Source organism: Mercenaria mercenaria, unplaced genomic scaffold, assembly GCF_021730395.1.
Source record: "Mercenaria mercenaria strain notata unplaced genomic scaffold, MADL_Memer_1 contig_3238, whole genome shotgun sequence".
In the NCBI taxonomy this organism is placed as follows: Eukaryota; Metazoa; Mollusca; class Bivalvia; order Venerida; family Veneridae; genus Mercenaria; species Mercenaria mercenaria.
The window spans coordinates 1-27,795 of NW_026461359.1; the positions used below are offsets into that span (position 1 = coordinate 1).

Consider the following 27,795-nt stretch of genomic DNA (forward strand, 5'->3'; position numbering starts at 1 on the left):
AATCAAGTACACTAATAGGTAAGACGTCATTGTAGTGGGAAGTGAAACTAGCTTGTTTCAAACCGAAATAAGTGTGTTTATTAAACATATAGAGGTAAATTCAAATTTAATCAGATAGATTTTTAGCTAGAAATGAAGGTATTCTTAGGAAATGTGTGTGAAACCGGGTACACTGACTCTATGCCAGATCATAAGGGACTGGTTTTAAAATTAGTATGTTGGCAATTTGACCATTTTTACATCAGAATTCATTGTCCTGAAACGAAAATAATAATAATGATTATATTAGTATACACTTACTGAATGGCTCGTTGAATTATAGTCAATTGTGTTACATAACATCATATGCTTAAGATAATCATATATATAAGCCAAATAGCGCTAAAAATAATGGTAGTTGCGTACTTGGGTATTTAGATAACGCCCTGGTTTTGGGATTTAGTTTTCTTTCGTAGTGTTATTGTAATATTATTTTTGAAATCATAGAGCAGGTATGTGATTAATATTTCTCTAACATTTCATATTGTATTTTTAGTATGTTTAGTTTATAGTTGAAAGATTATATTACCAAGAAACAATTGTCTGTTTCCAGAAAGATATCCGTGTTGTACATTGAGATCTCGATCGTGGCCATCTGCATTTGATAGATATGGTAAGTATTTACTTTTACACAATTTAAATCACAGGTTTATTAATTAGCTGCATTAGTAATCTTAAGTATGTGTATGAAATAATGAGTTCATAGTTACAGATTTGTTTAAATAATGTTATGGCACGAACAATTATTAGATAAATTACAAAAAAAAAAAAAACATTATCAGTCTTCAAAGATATAAAAGGCAACCACTTACTAGACTGCTTCAAATCTTTTCCTTATAACTCAATGATGACATCTAGAACTTCGAATATCTTCACAGGATCCTTTTGCCGCTTGCCAAATTGGACCGCAAAGTTTCTTAGGTAACCAATGTCAAATCGATACAATATGGAGTTTGTGTTTGGCATCATATACGTTTACACCGAATATATTTATTTTATCATATTCAATTTGTCTCATTTAGTCAGGTCTATAAAAATGGGCACATGTTAGGCATGTCATGTAATATAACACTATTAGTGTTAATTCCGTTATTATTAAACCTTAGCAGAAGTGTAATTTCAACAAAACTTTACTTATCGTTCAAGAGTATGTAATTCGTGTTAATTTCTTTTACTACCTTATGACATTAACTCATTTCCAGAATTGAAGATTTGGAGTCAAATTATTTATTAATTATAAATTGTGCAGTGTAGCTTCTTTCATAACATAGTTTCTTTGCAGAGAGTATGATTGAGACCTAAATAGATAATAAATTACGCTTCTTTTATATAAGGGTGTTTGGATTCACACAGGCAAAGACTACAGAGAACAAGTAATGAGCCAGGAATCAGAGTAAAAGGTATATTACTACATTTATGTACCTTCTCCTTCTTATTATTAACAATATATTTATTTGTACCATCCAAAAACAAACTAGGAGCCTCCGCGGCCGAGTGGTTAAGGTCGCTGACTTCAAATCACTTGCCCCTCATCGATGTGGGTTCGAGCCTCACACGGAGCGTTGAATTCTTCATGTTAGGAAGCCATCCAGCTGGCTTACGGAAGGTCGGTGGTTCTACCCAGGTGCCCGCTCGTGATGAAATAAAGCACGGAGGGGCACCTGGGGTCTTCCTCCACCATCAATGCTGGTAAGTCGCCATATGACCTATGATTGTGTCGGTGCGACGTTAAACCCAACAAATAAATAAATACAAAAACAAACTAGGTCATCTGCATACTGTGAGATCTTAAACTCCTTTTCAATGATTATTATTCCTTTTATATTTTGATTATTTCTAATTAATATTGAAAGTATTTTACCACAAAGAATGAGAAGGTAGGGTAACAGGGCATCTTCTTGACGACAGCCTCTCTGTAATGAGAACCATTCAGTCATGTGTCCATTTACAAAGGCACAAAGGCACAGGATTCAATATTTGTTTAAAATAGTTTAATCCAAGATGTTATTGAATGGCCAAAGTCAAAAAGTCTAAAACAAGAAAGAATATCCAACAAGGAAAGCCACGTTCCAAAAATGCAGCCTCCCCAAACGCAAACCAAGCACGCGGATGCGCACACAATCAACACACAAACACACACGCACACACGTACGCACGCACGCGCACCAGACACAAACACACAAAGCAAACACACAAGGACAAAACGAACAAATAAAGGAACACAGGGGGCACCGCCAAATTGCATGCCCCTCACCGATATGGGTTCGAGCCTTACTCGTGGGGTAGAATCCTAATATGTGGAAGCCATACAACTGACTATAATTGTGTCGGTGTGACGTTTAATACCCCCCCCCCCCCCCCCGCCCCCAAACAAGAACAACAAAACAGAAACAAGAAGAAACCTTGTTAACATTCTAGAGGGAAAAGTTTATATATTTCAAAAGAATTTGTCAGAATGTTTGTCTGACATAAAATCTATATTAAGATTGCAACTGAATCATCCGAGGTCTTCAACTAAGTATCTTAGTCAAATCGTTATAAAAGTCCTGTAAACACACAAGAGGCCACATTTTCTACTTAATCTGCATTAAACTTTGTCCGAATGTGTTTTCTCTAACAAGCCAAATTTTGAACCGAGTTTCTTAAAATCTATAACTAGTTTAAACAAGCTAGATCACTAGGTAAATCATTGAACTAAATGGGTAATGATCTACCTGATTTTCATAGACCATTATACACGTACAAAATTCTTTACTATGTTATCTGGGATAAAATTTAGGTCAAAGGTATGATACTGGGGCATAGGCCTTCTTGTTTATATTTCTATCATAAATAAATTAACATACTTGTGTTTTACTTTGAGTTTTTGTTTCAATTGCAGTCGTGACTTCTGATATAAACATTATCCTTATCACAGAAATGTAACATGATAGAAGTAAATGAAATGAATATAGTATTCTCCTTATGAATAAGAAAACATTACTACAACAAACAAAGTAACTGAAGATTATGAGTACAAGAAAAGTAATCAAAGCTAAATATAAATTAAATGAGGCAGTCGCATTGATCATAAACAAAAAATGTACAAATTGGGATAGTCTGTTGTTGAATTACAATTATATTTTGTAAATATATTAGGTAAATGAAATAATTATGAATTAGTGTTTTTTAATTCCCTTCAACATGTTGAACATAAGCTAATTCCTAGTGAATCTCTTGTTTTCTCTGTTAAAGATTTATTTAATATTATGCATGTCTTTTCTGTAATAAAACTAACGGTAAACAAAAGATCACACACATCATCCATTAAGATAATAAAATTTCCTACAATATGCCCCTACCAAATAACAAAGATAGCGTTGAATTTCTGTAACCGTGACAATGTGTGGATTGTGTGTGTCACAGTTTAACAGTGGTATCTGTAACTACAGTTTGTGTAGTATTTCCTGTGAAATATTATTGTATATTCTTACCTAGGTATATGTTTAAGGGGTATTACAGTATATATTTTTCGATTAAAAAAGTATGAAACACACATAACGTTAAGCTCGGACTGATATTACAAAGTAGGAACTAAACATCGATTTTTTAATAGTTTCTCTCTATCCGGATATTCCCATTTGCATCTACAACCTGTGAATATCTAATAATCTCTTTCAAAAACAAAGTCTTCTTTCTCAATATCTTTTAAATGTAATTTTTTTATGATCTGTATAATAGTCTTGACTTTAATATAATATTTCATTTCAGACACTGAAAGGAGATCCACAATAAATGAATGCATCCAAACGCTAACCGCTGATTCGCACAGGTAAGAAACTATATGTTCGACATAATAAAATAACATAATATATATCTATATATGTTAATTTCAGCAACACATGTTGTCCATTTATTACCCATTTATTATGCCCGTCAGTATAGAGGGTGGGTCGGAGAGCCATCCACCATTTCCCCTTACAAAATCCTAAGTAATAATAAAGAAACAGTTATCTTAACTTAGTTTCATTTGGGGGTTTTCTATTTTTTTTTTAACATTTACGATGTGTTTGTGTTTTTCTAGCCAAAGCCAACTGCCATGTATTGTATGATATTTTTAATTTACATTTCAGCACTGACGTTTGATGCCATTTGTCTTTAGCTTTATTCCCCTTAGGTATACATGTTATGACTCCTTGTTGCTGGATAACCGATAATTCTCCTGAATAAACATAATTCATCGACCTTACTAGTAATGTACAAGTATGTTTCCCCCAAAAATTGTACAGTAATACCATCATTTCCAGGACTTGTATTCTTTGACATACGCCGCCGAGAGTTCAACATTTCATTGTCAGAACCCCCTGAATAGATTGCTTAGCATTTTCTGATAGTTGATAGTTTAGGTACCTCAAAACCACTTAATGTTTCATTTAAAGTTATATGACTGTTCTGTATCTTTCACTCTGTATAAACATTCGTAGTGACGCTTTATTTCAGCAAGAATTTCATCTTGGGTTTTAAGAATAATACCTTTTTTTCAGAAATTAATTTTTTGAAATACAGTTCTGTTTTAGATTTCTGTCCTACATGTACTCATTTAGCTTTTGATCGAATGAAAATTTCATCCATTCTTTTCTCTTTTTTTCTTTCTTAAATCCGCAAGATCCGTTCTTTTTATGACTGATAATTCATAATCTGTATTTGTTTCCTTTTCAGTTTTCTCAATTTCTTTTAAAACTTTTCTTCCTTTAAGTTAATTATTTCTGCTTTCTTTCTTATGTGAGACAGGCATAGCTTATTGTTATTCCTCTGATATTCAGCAACAATAAATTAACTAATTCATTAATATTTAATCTTATTTCCTGAAGAGGTATATTATTTATTATCTCTTTATTTTCTGGGGTGTCAAGTGTCAATAACATACTGTAGTTCTGTTTCTGTAATGATTTGTTTTAAACACTTTATATATATATATATAAACTTGACAATGAAAAGACTCGGCACAAGATGGAAGTCTATAAATCAAGTAAATCATTATCTCTCTCTCTCTCTCTCTCTCTCTCTCTCTCTCTCTCTCTTAGTAGGGAATTATAAAATTTCCAGTAAGACATTTTTTTTTAAATTTACCAAATTCTAATGACATAAAAACTAGTAAGTGATCAGGACGGTATCCAGGTAGAATTAAAGTATTATCAAGGTCAGTATATAAATTACCTGAAATACGAAAAATGCCAAGACGTACTTTTTGATTGGTTTGTGTCTAAACCATGCATATTCGCTTTTTGCAATGTTGTTTTCTCTCCTGCAATCAGTTAAGTTATACGCTGACATTATACTGTGTAGCTTATCACGTGCATTTGATTTGTTTAAGTGTAAATAATTGAAATAATCTATATCTTGACTAAGAATCAAGTTGAAGTCCCCAGCAAGAATATATAAAGAGTTTTCGAACTTTGACATTTTCGCTGACACCACATCTTAGCTCAGTAGGAAGAGCGTCGGTTTACGGATCGCGGGGTCGCGAGTTCGATCCTCGGGCGGGGCGTATGTTCTGCGTGACTATTTGATAAAAGGCATTGTGTCTGAAATCATTAGTCATCCACCTCTGATTCATGTGGGGAAGTTGGCAGTTACTTGCGGAGAACAGGTTTGTACTGGTACAGAATCCAGGAACACTGGTAAGGTTAACTGCCCACCGTTATATGACTGAAATACTGTTGGAAAACGGCGTTAAACCCAAAACAAACAAACAAACATGACAAAAGTTTTGATTATCTCTATTATCTCTATTAGGTCCATCTATTAGACAGTTACTAAAGTGAGCTCTCTATCGCATATTTTGCAGTTTAGAATATTATTAAGTAAATACTTCATCATTCATTTTGCAATCAAAATTATTGTTAATAAATATTGCGACGCCTCGCGAATGACTAGTTAAATTAGAAAAGTATATCTCATAGCCCCAAACAGAGCGTATATACTTTTCCTCTTTATTTGTGCACTTAGTGTTTTGTAAAATGCGTGTACTTTTACTGTTCAAAACATTTATAACATCTTTGTGTTTACCTCTGTCACTCATACCCTGAACATTCATTGAAATTATAGAAACTATATTTGTCAAGGTTATCTCTATAGGTAAATTATTGAGACAGTTGTTTGAATAATCAAGGGGTGAATGACATATGATTCATTTTTACATACTTCATGATAACATATGAGAACATTTCTATGAACGTGTGTAGCATTTAATTTTAAATTAACACGTTTTGAAAGACAAGATTTTACCTTCAAATTACAGGAGAGGCCATCCGTCAGAACTCATTATTATTAATTAATTATACAGATTCAATCTGCCGGCTAATTGATGACGAGAACTGAATGTTTAACTATCGCTCTACAATTTTTTAAAACATTTTTCTGTATCTTAAAAGGTATCTTACTCTCTATGTTTGCAGCTGACTAATAAAAGTGTTGACCCACGAATGTAAAAGGGGAGGTGTGTGGTCAAACATAATTTAATACATGATTATCATGATTATTATTATTGCAGATACTAAATAAAAAATCAATTGCTAAATGTTTTCACAGCTGTGTGTAAATGTCAGTAATTTCTTTTTTATAAAAATTCTCAAAATATCAGTACTGTTTCTAGAAACATGTTCCAGTATTAAAATCTATCTACCTTTTTAGTCTGCCAATATATGCGAAAAAGCATTTTTTCTTAATGCCCGGCAGCCATGTTCACTGTTAACCTTGTAAAAATTAGAAAATCGTCAGTGGGTTAACTCCTTCTAAGGGACGTAGTATGGTCACAGCACAAGGTCAAAGGTCAGTAATTGCATTTTTGTTATAAACGTCAGAATTTCGCCATTTTTTTTTTTGCTATTTTTTAATATATACTCAGTCTGGTACTTTTTGGTGATAATTATGAATTTGAGAGTTAAGACAAATTACGACGTGTAGATTTATTAAACTTGAGACTGGCAAAATTCCAAAAAGACTTAAGCTATTTCTATAGAATGAGCTAAACTTTTTATACGTTGTGAATTTTGTTCATTTACGAAAGCCATCTTGCTCATGTTTCTAAAACTTCCATTTTCAGGCTAACAATTATAAAAAAAGGCTGGTTTGTTGCCTTTATGAACCGTACCAGGAGAAAAATATATGGCACGTACCTAATAAAGATTAATACAGTTAAACTTTGTTTGCTTGAACTCGGATTATTCGCTCACTAATCCTGGCTCGAACTCATCGTCAGGTCCCGGCATAATATCTATATAATGTTTATTTTACTTTGACTCGTACTACTGATATCTCGAACATATATTGCTTGTCCCGTCGAGTTCTAGCAAATCTAGTTCGACTGTACTAACATTTGACAGATATAAAATGCAATGACGCAAAGATAGCAAACTCTGTTTGATTTAGTCTTTACGTGAGATAGTATAAAAATTAATGTGCGAGGTCTCTCAAGCATTCTCTAAAATGGCTTATGCTGTCAATTAAATCTCTGTCCCAGTGGCTTACACATGTGCTGTAGTAATTTCAGGAATGTGTGGGATTATAGTCCCACTTCACAAGCTATACACGTCTTACCCTGACATATTCAATCGGCAGTATTTGTTTATTATAAATCCATTGTTTTGAAATTCAAATCTCTTCTTCTCATCCTCCAGGAAGTAAGTTTTAAACCTTTAAGTTAACCATCATATTTCATAATTTTCGTTTTTCAGACATTTAACGGTGACAGTTAACCTAATCATTTTCTTCTGGATCCTCAACATGTACTTACTTTTTCCCCGCAAATAACTGCCAACTTCTCCATATGATTCAAAAGTGGAGGACGAAATTACTCCTGGCAATGTCTGATATCGGCCAATAATTAATCTTTAAGGGATTATGAATATGATCATATCCTGACATAGGATGCTATTCTGCAAGTATACATCAAATGAATATCACATTTGTATTGAGAAATATGCGCGAAATTTGTGCTAAATATTCGGTGCAATATTATTCTGGGAAAACACGTGTGCATATTTCTCGATCATTGTGTTACATATTCATTTTTAGCTCCACAATTCGGAGAAAAGGCGGTGCTATTCTACTAGCCCCGGCGTCGGCGTGAGCTTTCATTGTTAAAGCTTTTCGGAAACCTTTGATATTTTGTTTCTATAGCTATTATTTTATTTTATCCCATTGTACCAAAGCTCAAGGTCACCAAGGTGTTATACTTAGGCCTTTTTAAGGTAAAAGGTTTTCGCCAACCTTTGTATTTCTGTCATATCTTTGTTACTATTTCTTATGTCTAACTGTAAGTTCAGATAAACATTGTCCAGCATACAAACAAAGTATGTGCAGTGCCTGGGCCCATTATACCCAAGGTCAAGGTCACCAAGTTGATATGCTTGGAATTATTTTCATGTTAAACTTTCTAGAAATCTTCGTTTATAGACATATCTTTAGTAAAAGGTTAAAAACATTTCTTTATTGTCATCGCCTGCATATTTGATTACACTTATCATAAGTCTATTTGTATTTATGACAGAATTATGCCCCTTTCATACTTAAAGATTTTTGGCAATCTTCGCCTTCTGAATATAACTTTAGTACAATATAAATTTATGTCTTGGATACAGTGTTGTTATATTTTCTGGACCTTTGGGATCATGGAGTCCATTCAACGTATACGAATAGAGTTCCGCTTAAGCCGGTGCTAGGGGGCGTGAGAGGTGTTGCACATTTCATTACCTCTCATGAACAGACTCAATCAAACCGAGTCTGCTATTATTCTTCTTGATTGCATTCTTTGTTTTCAAAGGATCTTTTTACAGATTTTATTGTTGTATCTTCCTTTTAAAGTAGAGGTCTCTTATTGAGACGTATATTCATTTTACTGTCAAAGCGCCAAATAGTGGAGCACGTGGTGCACGTTGTCTTATGGACAGCGTTTTTTACTTAATATAAAATCATAAATATTGTACTTGTTTGGCTGAGAAAATTTGATAATTATTGAGGTAAATGTACTTTTTGATTCCACGTCAACCATTAATGTTGTGTCAATAATGACGTCACAAACCTGATATAAAACTAACATGTTTATATCTAAATATTGACGGATGTTCCATTTCAACTGAACATAGTTGAACATTCAGTATACATTGTTTAATAATTTAAATTTCATCAAATTCAAAGGACCAAAGTGCACTGCTGTGATTTAGAATTTACTAATTTTGTGACTTTTAATTTAAGGGATACCTTATTGTTACCCATACGATTAAATGAATTTAATTCAGGCTATGATCGTTGTTATGTTTCATTATAATAAATATAATAGTTACACATTGTGTAACAAATCATTCAAATCTGTCAAAATTTGACAAAGATAAAAGGAAAAACAGGTGTGGTGTTAGAAGAGTTGTTGAGTATATTATAAAGATACGCACCATTTTGCTATCTTAAGTATGTTAGAAGTACGTTTCCTAAAGTTCAGATTTGACCTTTGATATATCTGTGACCTTTAAACGACATTAAAATAACCCTGGATACGACAGTACCAAAATATTTCTACAGCTGATCCACATATAAAAAATAGAAAACATAACAAGTATATGCATGCCACTTTTCCCAGATATATATGCACAGCCTGCAGGTCCACGAGTGAACAGCTGCATTGGCGGCATAATTTATTTGTAAATGCACTCATTTGACCTTTAACCCAAATATACTCTAATGAGGAATCCTTGATGCGACAGCCCCTTTCCAATTTCATGTTTGATTCTAATGGCTACTTTAAATTTATACTAGTATCCGAGCATTAACAAAAAATGCCATCAGAAGTCACATTTTCCTAAGACATTAGCAGACTATTTTATACAATTCACATTTCCACCCTTGTATTTCCTAATACAAAATGCACATACTGCGTGTTTTTCATGTGTCTCTATAATAAAAGGTGTCCAGATCTATACTTGTTCAGTTTCCACTGAAATTTATAAGAAACCAGACCACAATGAACCGCTTTCAAAAATAACCCTATTATATATATTCACAGTTCATAAATAATTGCAAATACAATGCTATTTTTTATAGAAAAGAAAGTACGTACGTATCGCGAAAATACGGTGTACTCTTTTTATACGTTCTCTTGTGCGTTTCTGCGCACTGCCTATTGTGCTAAGTTGGCGGACTCGAAAAAATGGTTAACATGTCACGAAGTCTTACATAGCGTAATTTCACCAAGCCTCGCATATTTCTATTTTGTTTTTTGGTAGACGAGTTTCGTCACTTTCTTACATGTATCTTTATAGGTTTCGTTCGCATAATCTTGAACTCTATAAATGCAGTGCTGTTGCGGCGACTGTATAATTCAAGAACGTCAAGCGATTTTACCTTAATTTCTCGTTCATTGACCTGCTCTCGGATCAATTCATTTTTCTGCAGTAACTGGGTATTTCCTTCCTGCAACTGATCAGTTTTTACTTCTAAATTTGAGCCTTTATTTCTAAGAGTTTCTATAATAGCTTTACACTTTCGTTTACCATTTTTAATTCTATACGTATACAGTCTAGCTCCTTTTGCACTTGAAGTTTAATAACGTCTTGAGCTTCTGGCTAAGCAGGTCCTCAGTAATCATTTGTTTAAATTTTGAATTTTAAATATATTCCTGTGAGGCCAGACTGCTTAATTTATCTGAGACATTCTTCAAAATATCACTGAGCTCATCAGGATACGTAAATAATATCAAATGTGTATCTAGCGTAGATTGATTATTGACCCCATTCTGCTTACCTTAAGTCTCCGGCGCTGGACTACTACTAGCAAGGGATGTTATCTTCTGTTGACTTAGCCGGTTTCCTTGACGCTGATCCTGATCGTAAGACAGAAGCTCTATATTCGGAGCCATTTCGAGTGCTTATGTAAAGTTTATTTTTCTCACTTTGTATATTTCGCCAGGTACAATTTACACATCAGTCAGCTGATTGCCCACTGTTGTCCGATACCGTCTACACATATAATCAGATAATCCTCGTTAAAGTCGTGCAATATTCTCATCACATTTTATTATTCTAAATATCCAATACTTTCATGAATTTCTTCTTCAAAAAGCCAAAAACGATTACAGATTCATATTCCTTATCAGTTTTTTTTTCTCACAGTGTTTTAATTTTCAAGTACTTAGGAATAAAGTTAACAACATGAAAAAAAAAAAGAAAACATTGAAAAGAAATATTTTTTAACAATACTTAATTTACAATAAATGACGTAAACTCTACTAATACTCCTCAATACTGGAAACTAGTAAAGCTGTTAGTAAAGGAACACTCGTTATATCACAACTTTCATCGTACAATAGGTCGTTTGCAACTTTTGATTTGGAAAATTTTAAAGCTAGCACACTAAATGATTACTTCGCTACAAACAACGATCTGGTTGTTTACCTGGTCACTCAACAGTACACCAGTTAATTGATATTTATGATTAGTTAGGTAAAGCTTTTGATGACAAAAAATCAATGTGTATAGTATTCTGCGATATAAGTAAGAAGACTTCGGCAGTATTTTCATATTAAAACAGTATGCCTTGGGTTTAGCGCAGATATCATCAACTGGATTTCTGATTATTTACATTACAAGCGCCAAAAAGTCTTTGTATGTTCAACATTTTCATCTTTTCAAATTGGGCACAACAATAGCTTTTGCAGTTGAACCCATCCAAGACAGAAGCTATGTGCATATCTTTGGCTAAAAATAGTACAAATCTCTCATAACTTTACTTTAGGAATACACAGTTAACTTATGTTCAGACGCATAAACACCTAAAAGTCATACTAAATGACGATGGAACTTGGCACAAGCATATTTCTGATATAGCTAAATGAACGAGTAAGGTTTTAGGAACTATGCGTATGTTTATGTTTAAACTAAAGCCAAAAAACTCTAAACTAAATTTATATATCATACCCAAGACCAGTTCTAGAATATGCATCGATATTTTGGGATAACTGTACCCTATATGAGAAACAATTATCAGATAAAATATAATATGACGCATCAAGAACTGTTACTGAACTTACTAGACCAGTCTCAATTGAATTACTTTTGAAAGAAGTAGACTGGGTCGAACTAAGTGACAGGAGAACAATGCAAAAACTACTTTTAGCTTGCAAATACAAAAATGGAGACTTAACCAAGTTATCAGAAAGAACAATCTCCGCCTATTATTTTTTAATCTAATATGAATTAAGGCAAAGCCTCAAAGCGAGCTCAAAGAAATGGGATTTATCTAAAAATAGTATGCATCATTTATTTGTCACAAAGACAATATTCACTAGTCACAAGAATTCAGGAGAAACTATTCACTTGAAAAAGTCTACATTTAGTGTCACCATACCTACAGTGAATATCATACGTTGCAAAATTTATGGGAAGCCGGTGTCACGGTGACGTCATTACCGCGTTCCCGTTTCTTTCTGCTTATTAATGACATGCTTTCCATTTTCTGGCCGATGTTTGATCTTTTAAATACAAATAATATTTTTTTTCAAACAGCTGGAAATCATTCTTTCGTTATTGTTGAGTGATGAATATTTTTAGCAATTGAATAAAGTTCTGTATTCACTCCGGAAAGAACTACTTCCTGTGAGCACCAGTCCGCTAGGGTACGCTTTTTAAAAACTTCCGACGAAACTTTTCAAATCCATCACCAAGTGTGAAAGTATACTTGCGTTACCGTAAAGCTCGATTCTCGAGCAGGCCCTTAACTACAACTTGCGAAATAATAATGATTATGCCACTGTGGCTTGCTGGCTCAAAACATATTCTAGACCATTCATACCATCATCTGATACTTTATCTTCATTCAAAAGTAAACCAAAAGAAAGAAACGTTTAATGCACCTATAGTCCCTTCGTATTATCTGTTAGGAGACCATCTCTTGCAGGTCTACCATCTTTGCAACAAAACTTTTAAACAACACACGGACGTATCACCCTTTAAGTTCTTTTAGATTTCTTTTTGCAATAAACAGCCACTGCTATGATGTTAATATTTAAGGCGGTACAACATTACATAAAAACACTAAGAGGTTTTCTAGAAATAATTAAATAAACTAAATTAAGTAACGCGGTTTGTTTCTGCCTAAACATAATTAGAATACTAGGAACTGCGTGGGACGCGTGCGGCCGGGATAGCTGCAGCCTTGTAGGAAGCGTACAAGTGGTAACTTCTTTTGTATGTTTCATTTCTTCTATGATGTGTTGTATGTGTTTACAAAACTTTTTTTCTCGGAAGCTAATATTTATTTCTTTTCTTTACCATTCAGTTTGAATACTATGTATCCATTGCCCTTTTAAATTCATTCCAATATATATGTCTACTCATTTTCAGAATTTTCTTTTATTATTTTCTACAATCATAACGTATAAATAGCCTGACGACAATACAAAAATCTTCTAAGTTTTATTCCTTACGTCTGGCTATAGGGAAGTGCCGTCCGCTGATGTTGGTTTAACTTGTCGCCTAACAGATCGGCGCAATTTGAAGCAGTATGTTGGTATTTGCTTCAAAATTACCGAACTCAATTGCACGCAATGCACATTTGTGGGGTTTTCAAGTACAGTCAAACCTGTCTATAAAGACCATCATTGGGAGAGGCAAAATGTGGTCTTTATTGGGAGGTGGTCTTTATTCACAGGTAAAATACACTGTTAATGTTAAAATGGGAAACAAAACATGTGGTCTTTAGAGCCAGGTGGTATATGTTAAGAGGTGGTCTTTAAAAGAGGTTTGACTGTAATTATGATCAATTTCAAATTTACATCAGCAATTTGATCACTTGTTTCCATTAAAAATCGAACTTGGAAAAATATAGAATACAATTAATTGTAATATGGCTTGGTCAAAAGTATTATAATTTTTCAGATAATCCTTTCTTTTCTGTTTAAACTCGTCCATATGTTTTTCAGTGTTGTTCCAAAGGGGAGACATTGCAATCATTATAAAGTGTCGGTAAAATGCTGGCCAAGAGTTTACAAATCACAACAGATTATTAAAGATTTGGTAGAAAGATGCTCATACTTTGAAATCATCTTTGGATTGACTGGGAAACAACAAAAAGATCTATTAGAGATAGACATTTATGTCGACTGCGATGTAGAACTTGATTATACCGCATTGCTCGTGCGATGCGAACAATCTGAAACCAAGGACACAAAGTATCTACGCGTACTCGAGAGGAATATGTCAGAAGAGTTACTTTCAATGAGAGAGAAATTTTCTGGAATATTCATTGACAAGGAAGGAGTGAAGGTTGTAGAAGCCGTTTCCTCTGAACAAATAGATGTTGTCGTAGCTCATCGAGTGGATAATGAGTCGTCTGTGGAAAAACCACACAAGTTCGAATTGCAACGGGCTAAACAGGATCTGAGCTCCATTCTCGAACATGTCGTATTCGAAATACTTATTGAAAAATTTAACAACTTAGAACAGTTATACCAAACTAGTATGTATGAACCATTCAGGCACACTTTTGTTCTACCTATCATTGGTATATATTGACTTCACGTACAAATCTCATTAAGTTACTTAAGGACGGCTTAATGGAGTGTTACTTATATTAAATGATACATGGTATGCTTTGTTTATCTAAATGTTTTAAAATGTTTCAATGACATTGTTTTCACTATTATGAATAATATTTTTCTTTGCAACCGGAATTGTTCTACCTCATCTCCTAACTGTATCAGTAAATTCTACAAATACTAAGATTTTCTTTCCAGTATAAAACTATTTCTTGCTGTAATTTATTACTTTTTATAATATTTCTCAAGAAGACGAAACGGACGACAGTAATGCATCAAGCTTCAGTGAACTAGTAAAACAGCATAAAGACAATGTAGAACATCTGCTCGGGGAAATAACGGCGTTCTTCAAACGGAGCACTTTGCCGGAAAACAAACGCCCGGTCGGCCTTAGATTTGAGAAGAAAGAAGTTAGTAAAGAGGTATTTCTTTTACTGAACATAAGTAAATATATATTCATCTTATATCAATACTAAAGAATATTATCAAATATTGTAAAGCGATCGTGAGAATTTTCTTGCAGAATCACTTACATATAATATCCCTCCTTATCATTCTTATTCGAGAAACCGACAGAGCTTAACACCCTCATTGGTGGTTATGACCTCAGCCTTGTTAAAAGTTAAGGTCAGATTAAATGTAAACAAATTCCATTCGACCAGGACAGTCAGCTAAAATACGCAATAGATGTGTTGAATTCTTGTGACGTTATATAGCAGATCATTCAATTATTTAAAATAAATCCAAAGATGTAAATCCAAAATAAGTTCAAATTTTGCAGTGTTTATTCCAATGTCTAAAGTCCTGTTTGGGCGCCAGTTGTCACGGCGGTAGAGCCATAATCGCGCATTTCATCCTCATTGGCGGCTATTACCTCAGCCTAATTAACGTGATAACAAATTTGTTGTTGTTGATTGTGCGGACGTGGGTCCTTTTAGACTGTCAAAACACTATAAAATATAAATCAATATCTAAGATATACTAGGTAAACAACTCAGCGGTCACTACAATATAGCGAAGGCGAATGCGTGAATAATCATGAAGAAAGTACATGTATATGAGAATGAAACAATGATTCCTTCGAATAAAGTTAATGCTTAACAACGAAAATATATTACAGTATATATTTAGAGTGTTATTGAATGAGTGAAATATCCAACAAACCTGAAAAAAATATCCATGATATGATACGTATTTATTTACGTCAAAAGAAATAGAGGTAAACAACGTAGCGGTCACTGGCAAATGCAATTAGGCATTGTATTTACCATAAACGCTACGGGTCACAGGTTAGTAAGATATTAATGTACTACAACGTGACATACATATTATATTGGATATAGGAACGAGAATTGGATGGTTGTCGGCGGTTATGGGGCAGACTGTATTTGATCATTTTCCTTGAAAAAGGTAGTAATGGAATGAAAAACAACATGTCTGATTAAATAATTGAGCCGCACCATTAGAAAACCAAAAGAGTGCATTTGCGACCAGCATGGATGATCCAGACCAGCCTGTGCATCCGCGAAGTCTGGGCAGGATCCATGCTGTTCGCTTTCAAAGTCTATTGCAATTAGAGAAACTGTTAGCGAACAGCATCCACACAGTCTGGTCTGAATCCATGCTGGTCGCAAATGCACTAGGTTGGCTTACTCATGGTGCGGCTTAGTTATATTTTATCGTTTACTTTATTGTAAAATCACAAGTTAATTTACAAATTAGCGTAAGATAATTTGCCCTACACACTTGACTGTGTTTGTCTCTTTCCATTCTACTGACATGTTATCATTATCATTATTATACCAGATTTATATAGCGCCCTTTTCATGATAAACACTTAACATATAGCAAACGCAGCCACACAGGACGGGAAATTAATCCTCTTCTAGTAAAAACACAGAGCGATCTGACCAGAGGGACAGAGTGAGATAAAGCCCCAAGAACAGATAGAGACTGGGAAATCCTTTTAGATACAGGTCTGTCCGGCTAACTTAGCCTAGCTCTTTGCGAATAGACAGTCTAGTTCTTTAACGTGTCCGGTATATAGCACCGATACACGCAAAGCCGTCTTTCATTGGAAGAACAGTACAGCCTCTTGGATAAATGAGAGACACTCAAGAGCATCTCAGAAATTTCCAGTGCCTGGACCGAGATTCGAACCCCGGACCTCTGGTTTGACAGTCAAGCGTGTTACCAATAGACTATAGGCCAACCTCATGTCATGTACATGTGCTTTTAGGACTCAAAGAAGCAGTTTTCATCAACAATAAACCTACACAATTTTACCGTAAAACGGCAAAGTTAACGTAAATTGAACTTTCAGTTATTCAAGTACAAATATATTCAAAGCTTAGCTATAAGTGAAAGGTTTAAGATAATTGTGTTTTTACATATTATTTCAAATATCTATAATAATTTGTGAGAGAATGTTTAAAGCGGTGCGTTAATAAATTGGTTCAGTATATTATGCTGTCTAAAGGTTTGACATGTACAACAGCTAGATTATGCCCTAAAGCAATAATAAAATATGTATACACAAACATTTAAAACGATTACACTATTTTTACGTCACCTTAATCTGTAATTTAAAAAAAATGTCAATTTCAAACTTGCTATTTTATTCAAAATATTCAGTTTTAACCAACTCAACTGATCGAAAACGAACGACAGTGACGAACTGTTCTGATAAATTTTTAGAGAAAATAATGATAAATGTCTAGAGAAAATATAATTTTGTAAACTTATTTGTACATAATCCAGATCTTCGGACACAGTAACTCATTTTTATTTTTGGATAAAATCAGCTGCTGTAAATATCTTTAAATCTTTTAACTTATATCACATACGGCAGTCAAAACATCAAATATTGAACGATTTCACATAGGTTTTATAAAACAAACAACAAAGATATCGACTAAAATATCGTAATATTGTCACTCAGTGCCTGAACACTACGTTCAAATCCACGTTCAAATATACCAAAATAAAAACGCGCTTTACTTGATTCTCGAAATATCAGTATTATTTTAAATAATGTACTGTACTAATCTTATAAATATAATATATCATTACGAATAAAGTATTGTTTTTATTCGTTTTGTTTGAAATTTGGTTTCAGGTGAAAGAACAGCTGTTTGGTCTTGATAAAACAATTCGAGGATGCGGATACAGTCACAGTACATTTAATGTAAATGTTGAAAGACTTTCCGACGAAGACGAACATATGAGACGCCAGAAACGCATAACAGATTTCTTAAACAGAAATGGTATTACGAATATTAAATTTAACATCGTCTCCAAGTCAGTGGAAGAATATAAACATATAGGTGCCAGGATAAGGGTTCCTGAGGCCGCAAAACCAACTGAATATCATAAAGGAACGCTAGGAGGATTTGCATTATTTAATAAACAAAATGAAACTGCTTCATGTGCGCTTTTCTCCCGGCACGTTGCATTAGGCTGCAGCGAAAAATTGTATGTCCAAGAGGATGATGAACAGCTGACCGAACTAGGAGAGATATTAGAAGATACATTACAGCACGGCAGCTATGATATAGCAGCTGCCAAAATACACGATCATCTTGTTCAACATTGTGATGTTCAGTTCAAAAACTCAGAAGATTATCAACGTCCAGGAACACTTTATACACAAGCGTCTTCGATTGATTTGCAGGCAATTACATTTCTATTAATATTTCTATTAATATTTTGTAGATTGATATGATCATTATATATCACATTAACTAAACTTTAATATTGAAGACGTAGTCATATATATAATATACTCCGTTTAAACTGCTTTGAAAAACTTTAATAATATATAAATTAATAGTATATTTAACAATATAAATGTTTTGTTTTCATGCATTGATTTTAATGGTTAAACACTTGATACAACGGCACAAGTGTACAATACATTTTTTATAACTTACCTATCATTTAACTAACAACAGGATCTTCCTGTCCATTTGTTCGGATCTGTGTCGACACCTGGACTTGGAAGAATACAAATTCCAGAATTAAGCTGTCCCGGGGCGAGCGAGACGTACATGCAAATAGAAGACAGAAATCCATCCAAACGAATGGCTGTTCCAGGTGATAGTGGTGCCATAGTTTGTGCAGATGATCTTGATGACGAACTCGTCCATGTCATTTCAATGCTGATAGGCTCGAATACTGAAACAAAGAAACTTACAGATCCCAGTGTGAAAAGAACTTATATAACATTTCCAGTACAGAAAGGCGTCGAACTTTTACAAGTGAAGACAGGTGGTACCTTTTCCCTCCAGGGAGTTAGCAATGATCAGCAAAATTAGTAATATAAACAATGACAAAATATATTTCCTGAATGCTGTTTTGTAACTTGCTGCATATTTAAGCTAAGACGTTCTTTTGTCCACGATCCAGAATGCCTGATATGTTTAGAAAAATCCAAGTGCAGGGGTAATAAAATAACTTTTTACGAACGGAACCATAGTTCAAAAAGAATGTTTTTAGAATAATTGAGATAAAAATCTAACGTGGCATACTCAAGTTTGTAATGCTGTGGATAAACCTAACTGCTTTTTGACCGATGATATATTATGCTTACCATTTTTGTTTCAATGATAACAAGAGCCATGTTAGACATGGCTAATTACCCGCCGGGCATATTATACGTAATTGAAGGCTAAAGTTAGTATCTGAAAGTATTAATTTTGGGGAAAGCTTTGAAAACCGTTTAGCTGTGGTCCGCATCAGGGGTTTTAAAGATGTGGAAAAAAGAATAAGTCAGTGGTGAGGTGGTTTACTGCTAAATTTTATTTATTTTCATGAACAGTATAGCTATGATGTTTTTCTATATGGCTACTGTAAAAAGAAGGAATGGAAAGCTAACAGGGAACAAGAGTGCCACAATATACGCCCGTCACAGCAAATGTCTTTACTCTAGCAGCTGTATTTGCAAATGGAATTTTAATTTTGTGGTTGTTTAGTAATCATTGTAAGTCTTTTGTTTTTCTAAGTCCACAAAAAACTCCTTACCAGGTAGAGATACCTTAAAATACACCTAAAATTGGGAAGTAACATCTATGTTGTACTACAGAAAAGTGGTCTTGTTTTATCCCTACGGTCAATTATAAAAATGTTACAATATAAGTTATTTATAGTAACAAATAAGGGAAGTTAATCTTTTTTTCCCTACGGCTAGTAATGAAAAAGTTACAATAAAAGGTATTTAAAGTAACAACAAAGGGAAGTGATTCCAAAGAAGGGAACTGCGCATGACACTTCGTCCCATGATGGTGTATAATTGTGCCAAGTTACATCAAAATCCCTCCATGCATGAAGAAGAAATGCTTCGGACAATGTCATTCTTGTATCTGACCTTTGGCCTGTAAGTGTGACCTTGACCTTAGACCTAGGGACCTGGATCTTGCGCATGACACTCCGTCTCGTGGTGGTGAATATTTGTGCCAAGTTATATCAAAATCCCTCTACGCATGAAGAAGAAATGCTCCGGACAAGGTTTTCATTCTTGTATCATTTGACCTCTAAGTGTGACCTTGACCTTAGACCTAGGGACCTGGTTCTTGCGCATGACACTCCGCCTTGAAGTGATGAACATTTGTGCCAAGATATATCAAAATCCCTCCATGCATGAAGAAGATATGCTCCGGACAAATTTTTAAAGAAAATATGATAAAGGGGAATAACTCAAAAATAGGCCAGGTAGAGTTATTGTTCTTGCAAACTGCACTTCCTCCCAATGTGTTCTATCAGTGTATGAAGTTTAAAGAAAATCCCTCCAGTACTTTTGGAGTTATGCTCCGGACAATATCTTTTAAGAAAATAAGAGAAAGGAGAATAACTCAAAAAAGGCAAGGTAGAGTTATTGTTCTTACACACTACAATTCCTTCCAATGTGTTCTATCTGTGTATGAAGTTTGAAGAAAATCCCTCCAGTACTTTTGGAGTTATGCTCCGGACAAAGATCGTTTCGGACACACGTACGGGCGGACGGAGAGCATTTCTAATATCCCCTTCGCCTTTGGCGGGGGGATAAAAAAGGAACCTGCCTGCAAATCAAATACTGATAAAAATTATTATAAACAAAGGAGGGAAAATCGTGTAATAATGATTACATGTGTAGCAAATAGCGTGTTCAAAATTCTAACACTTCAGATGCTGTTATCACTTGGGTGAATTGGTTTTGAAATATGACCATAACCTTGTATCTATCCTACTTCACAGGTTAGATGATCAATATCATCATTTTATAATATTGACTCCTATAAAATAAACAAGGACCTCGGACATTTTTCCTATTCAGACTGCCTATCCGATTAAGGAAAAAGTGACATAGGGATAGACTTCTGAAATTGCATAGTTACGATAGTTGAAGACCATTTCTTGACAAATGCGACTTCATTTTACAAGTTTATGAACAAAAAAGAAGACTTTGTAGACATTTCTCATTCTCTTTTCTATTAAAATATGAACATAAATCATTTTTACGTTTTAAACATCTTTCCCCCCAGTGACGCAACAAAATAGTTCACATGCCTTTGTAAATAATTATTATATACGTATGCTGCAAAAATGGCACTTAGTCACACGTGGGAAAGTGTTTAAAATTGAAAAAAAATACATACAGGGTGTCAGCAAATAAATTTGTACATACATATTTGACACTTATTGCATGTGTTTCCTAAACCTTACATATCTACAGCTTTATTCATTTTTGTAAATATTTCAAGCACAGAAAACACTAAACTAAATAAATAGGGGACATAGAAAGTGAAGCTAGAAAGCAGACAGATCCTAATATGTATATCTTATGAATTTTTCAATCAGATCTGTTACCTCTTGACAGTCTATCCGTCGATTGAGTGTCATCAGGACTGAGACAACTGCATCTATCGTAAGTCAAGAACCAAGCAAGTGGCTTCGACATATTACATATGTGTCTTCAACGTAAACATGACAAAGAAATACAGACAAACTTCTATGGGAATAGTGCCACTTAGGTGCAAATTTTTTACCTTTTGTAGGACACAGCTGAAGCGAACCTAGAATGCATTTTAAGAGCAACATTTGCTTTTATTCGATCCAGCATCCTATACCACAACAGAACTACACCAGACACCATCTCATTAACTAACCTAGTTGCTTCCTGAACTTATACTGACACCCATAGAACTAATACTGACTCGCCCATAACTAACACTGACACCCCCAGAATTAACATCAATTTGCTCACACGTCTGAAACTTATTTCGAAGCCAACCGAAATACTAGTAAGGACCTGAAAGAACTAACACAGACACCCCTAGAATATCTATATAAATGTTGATACTAGCTAATGAAGTTCTGTTCTACTGATATAAAATGCTAAAAGTAAATCATCCCTGAACCCGCAGTGGAATAGGCAGTCTCCTGCACTCCTCCGTTTCAACTGAAAAAGGCCAACTACGCCAATGTATGGCCAGCTACACCACTGCATGTATTCAATAATAATCCTCCACATAATGCCCGGTCAGTATTGTACATGTGTATAAATACAGTATAGCAATAGATGTATAGCTAACAAACAATAGGATATGATCAATGCATCAGTGTCATCATGGGCACTCAGGTGGAAATAACTGAAATACAGTTAGGGACCAAAAGTTTTGTTCCACTTTTATTTTTTCCGTTTCGTTTATTTTCAAAAATGTCAATAAAATTGATAATCTGCATGGTATCAGTTTATTTATTGTGTTAAAATAGTTCATAGTAGACATACCTTAAATACCAATGCTTATTTTAACTAAAAATAAACATTTTAAATTTTTCAAAAATATGACCCTTAGTTACAAACTGTTCAAATTTCAAGAAACGAATATGAAATGAAACTAGCTTTTGTGACAGTTTGATAAAAAATATAACTTATTTATCAGTATTTGAAGCTGTTATATAAAATTATCTGCTACTGAAGTCAAGAAATAGCATTGAACTTAGGGCAAAATTCCTAGCATAATGTCCAATGTCCTTTATGAATGTTGTCCAAACTTGATTATTGTTTACATTATATCGTAAAATTGCACAAATCTTGTTTATAGGCAACATGATCGATTAGGTAATACTATAGACAGGGCAGTTTCACTTAAGTCGGTCATTTATTTCTTTACTAGGTTAAACTTTGTGTATATACTTGAACGTTATGTTCTTTTGATACTTTGTGAGATCAATGTGTGGAACGTTAAATGACAGAATCGTTTTAAAGTTTATGTTTTATTAATTATTGCTTTGATTATATTACTGTGCTAAATGCCACATTACTGTTTTATTTTTATCATGGTTTTAATTCATATGCATACATATTTCTCTTTTAAAGATGCCCCTGTTTTAAATGTAAAATCACTGTTTAAATGTCAATTTACTGCTTTCATAGGACATTACTATTTAAATGGTATATTGTGGTATATTACTGTTGAATGCAGTTTATGTTTTGACGTTATATATCTGAGACATAAAATATCATACTACAGATGTTTCGCTATGAAACGAAAAGTTACGATATTTTTACGATACCATAATTGATAAATGTTTCAAGAAATTGACAACTGACATATTTCTATGTCAAAATCTATTTTGTAAACTCATTACTCAAAATAGTGGAAACGTTGTAGTTGACCGGTAACATAGCGTCTTAAATGCTCTTAACGAACATGGCATAAATGATTCAAACATAACTTAAAAAAATCTCAATGTCAATTTTTCATACCAGTATCAAGATGCCTTATACCATTTTATAAATTTTAGATTGATTTTGTTAAAAATATAACATCTGGAAAAAGCCCTAACATTAATGACGACTGTAGAAATTACTATGATCTCTCGCATTACGCCTGCAGATATTACAGATCTTTTGCTGTCACATCTATAAAAATAAACAAAGTGGTATTTCCCTCAATAAATTAAAAAATGCTTCATTATTGCAATTTATCAGAAAATGGAATACGCAACATGCAGTTAATCATAGAACCATCTCAATTTTATCTACAATATGTGAAATAAATATAAATAAAATACAATTATTTCAAACACTATTGATATATACATAAACGCTGACAACTCCACTATTTATAAATCCAGCACATATTTTAGTAAAACTGCAAGAGCTCTAAAGTAACCTTAGCTTGCGGAATTAATAATATGACATTGCAAACGGAAAAAATGAAATAAGCTCTTTTAAGTACACTTATAAAATAAAACATGTAAGAAATCTCGAACTTTTTATGAATGGAACAATTATTTAAAAAGAGTCAACTTTTAAAAATGTAAAAATAAGTACTCAAATTTGCAATGCTGTGAATAAACATAACACAAAAATTTCTTACTTTTTGATTAAAATTACCATGGACTTTTGCAATGATGTAAGGGAACCTGCATGCAAATCAGAAAATGGTAAGAATTATAATCAACAAAAGAGGAACGAACAAATGTGTAGCAAATTCTAACTGCTATTATCATTTGGCTGTACCGGCTTTTAAATATGACCATATTCTTGAATCGAACCTGCAATAATACAAGCAACTTTATAACACTGGCTTTTTTTAGGAAACAATTTATGTACAGCAAGCTGTGTGTTGTTATTCCAAACCTAGATATTATTTTAATCATATCGTAAAACTGTACAATTTTGGTATACAAGCAACATAAGGGATAAGGCAATGCTATAAGCAGTTTCGATAATTTTTTGTCATTTATCAATTTCAATTTTCCTCTTCTATTCCAAGCTTAACACAGTTTTTGGTATCTTATCTGTCATCAGAAGTTGTTTCCAGTTAATACAGATATACTTTTCATGTCTAAAGAATAACCATGCTCGTGTTATCTAATTGAAAATAAATCATTGGTGTAATATCGGTTTGTTTTCTGTTTAAACTATACACCAGTTATCTCTCCCAATTCATGCGTTCCCACAATTTTAAGTGTATGCGTATCAGGCCGTTTTTATAGTGAATGAATGGTTATGAAAACCTTAACCCAAGATCTCAGCTTTATTTCACGGAAAATATCAATATGTATTTCAGTTCATTTGCTGTCGTTTACTTCAAATCCCCCTTCCTACTTTACACAAAACTATCACAGTGTGTTTCCAGTTCATTTTGCTTGACAGATTGAAGCAGGAAAAAAAAGCAAGACAAAAAGTAGAAAAAAAGTTGAAGCAGAGAGTCTTCTAATGAAAATTAATATTAATGTGCGTATAAATGGTTAAATGATAAGCATAATATTTAAATTTACTATATATTTTGTACAGAAAGAAATATCAAAATTTATTTTCATATAAAAACATTGATGCAGTGGTATCAGATATGCCTCTTTCCGCGCGGCCGTACGTCATTTCCAAAAATTATAAACGAAAACATTTGTAAAAATCAAAATCAAAAAAGGAAAGTAAATTTAAAACAAAAATCTTAGCACAATCGTATTTATCTGACGACAAAATAAACAAGGAAGAATATCCAACAGGGAAAGCCACGTTCAAAAAACGCAGCCTTCCCAAAGACACACACGAACAACTCTTGCACACCATACACAAACATGAACACAAAGGACAAACAAACAAATACAGGAACACAGTGGGGCATCGCCTTGGAACGGTCAGTGGCAAAACCACCACTGGGGAGCTTAAACCGGTTTATGGTGCACCTAACCTCACTCTTACCCCCACCATGTTCCAAAGACACAAGACAGTGTAAATAAAAGTAATCCCCGCCAGGTGAAACCCTAACATACGTAAAGGCAACAGAAGGTATGAAATGTAAAACACAAAGATTCCCTTGTAGATATAATATAAAAATGCAATCCTTAAGAACCTAAAACGCATGTACTCAATGACTTTGCAGAAGACAGAGCAACAAGGGAAACACCCTTAAGGGTCCGACGGAACAGGCCAGAAGACGGAAATCAAAATAGCTCAGTCCTGGTGGGATTTAAGAACTACTAATCGTAGAGTCCTCCACCTGATCCGTCAGACACAATCAAAGAGGAAAGCGTAGCGTCCAACTGTAAAAGGGTTGAACACCAAACTTGCGGTGTGTCTCAAAACAGTTGGGTCATAACCTCTTTTCATAAAACGTTTAATTACTTTACTAAATACAATTGGAAAATTGCCATGAGACAAAATCTTACAAAGTTTGTAAACCACATCCCCATAAAAAGCGGGTTTTGATATACCTTCCCGCAGAAGTGATTTTAAATTGCTATTGAATTTTAAAACCAAATCTGAATTACGATAGTAAAATTTAGAAAAGCATTTTCGTAATTTATAATAACGGTAGCCCTGTTGAAGAAGCTTATTTGTAATAAATAAGTTACGTTCATTGAAATCTTCAACATGACTACACGCTCTTGCAAACCGAATTAACTGAGAAATATATACCCCATAAGATGTAGCCTGGGGTACATCTCCATCCAAATGTGGGAAATTTACAATACTGAAATTAAAATCATCCCTCTTGTCATAAATTTTGGTATGTATGAAATTGTCGTAAATAGAGAGATGTAAATCTAGAAATGAAGTAGTATTATCCGAGTTGTTAGTTTTATTTAACTGCAGCTCCCTGGGATATATATGTTCCATTAACTGATCAAAAAACGAGTTATCCATATTAAGTATATCATCCAGATAGCGTGATGTATTATTAAATGCAGTTATAATGTCTGCTTGTGTATCTTGAGAAAGGCTCAAAGTCGACACGATTGTGTGAGTTTTACTAGGTTTAAGGATAATTAAAAAATCAGGAACATTATTTTATCTGATGGCGAGATACAATTCAATGTTTGCGGGATTCTTTTCGGCTGTTGAAAAGATTGATAGCCTAACATTTATTTTGGAATTCTAATGGTCATAGAAAACCACACAGTTTATAGCAAGCTACTGTAAATTGTAGATATATATCGGTGGGAGGTGAGCAGTTAGCAGTTTCAGCCGTTACAGCAATTAACTGTTACAAAAGCTGCCAGTATGAGATAACTGTTGACTACCCTAACTGCTACAAAAACTGGCAGTTAGAGCAATTTATTGAAAATACAACAGTGATCATGGATGACAAAATAAACAAAACGTGGTAGTGGCCATTTAATTTCGTATAAAGAAAGAAGACTGTGGCTATAAATTTTCGACAAGATCATGTAATTACCTCCCCTGATAACATGTCAATAAAACGAAAGTAGGAAATACCGATTTGTATAGTAGCATTATATTATTTCTTATTGTGGCCGTGGCACTAGATTTATATAAAACAGATCAATAAGATCAATTCTACATGCACCAAATTCAAGTGTTAATCTATCATGATAATTGAACTTCTCAGTAAGGAAAGGTGAAAATCATGAAAATTGTACGGTCAGGATATCAACCGAGTGGGGTGTATTAAAGTCGGTCCTGAGCGGATATTCTCAACTTTTCTTGGTGCCATCTAGGCCTCAAAATGTAGAAGGTAGGGTTGCACCGGGTTGGCGTTGTAAAGAGGGTGGACGCCCACCACCCCCAGATGGTGGTCATCCTTGGAAAATTCTTGTTTCTGAGCAAGGGTAAACTGATGTATTTGGCCAGGAATGCTTTAAAGATTTTTATGCCTCCGGCGGTTGATTGCGCGGGCGTAACCATAGAAAAAAAACCGGTCCAATCTGGTAGTTGTGGTAAAGGGGGTCCGTGAATGCATCTCATTCGGCCCTGAACAGATATTCTCTACAATAATACTCGGCGACGTGCAGGCCCGTAACTGTAGAAGAACCCGGGGGTCGCACCAGGTGGGCGTTATAAAGAGGGTAGACACCCACCATCTTTAGGGGGTGGCCATAGTGGGACAACTCTTGTTTTCGAGCAAGGGTGGACTGATGTATTTGGCTAGGAACGTTTCTATAGGCTTTTTTTTTGCCTCCAGCAGTTAATTGCGCGGGCGTAACCATAGAAGAACCCCGGGGTCCCACTTGATGACAGTTGTAAAGGAGGTCCGTGCATGCGGAAACCACATAGCGGCTTCCCCTGGAAAACCCATGTTTTCTCGTAAGCGGGCATTAAGTTCTGTCTTGAACGAATATTCTCGATTTATCTTTGCGACGTCAAGGCCCGTAACTATAGAAGAACCCGGGGTTGCACTGGTGGGCGTTGTAGAAAGGAAGGGCGCCCACCACGCTCAGTAGGTGGCAGTCCTTGGAAA

The 27,795-nt window shown here is 34.2% G+C and overlaps 1 protein-coding gene across 1 annotated transcript; it reads left to right on the forward strand.

Annotated features, from left to right (window-relative positions):
- Nucleotides 1–592: 592 nt before the first annotated feature.
- On the forward strand, nucleotides 593–24,492 carry LOC123540483 (uncharacterized; the record flags this gene model as incomplete). The annotated part of the gene is made up of 7 exons (XM_045325565.2): nucleotides 593–652; nucleotides 1,374–1,439; nucleotides 3,790–3,850; nucleotides 13,988–14,523; nucleotides 14,852–15,024; nucleotides 17,721–18,275; nucleotides 18,556–24,492. Coding segments are annotated over 7 exons (1,814 nt in total), but the record flags the coding sequence as incomplete, so codon positions are not given.
- Between the last annotated feature and the right edge of the window lie 3,303 nt (nucleotides 24,493–27,795).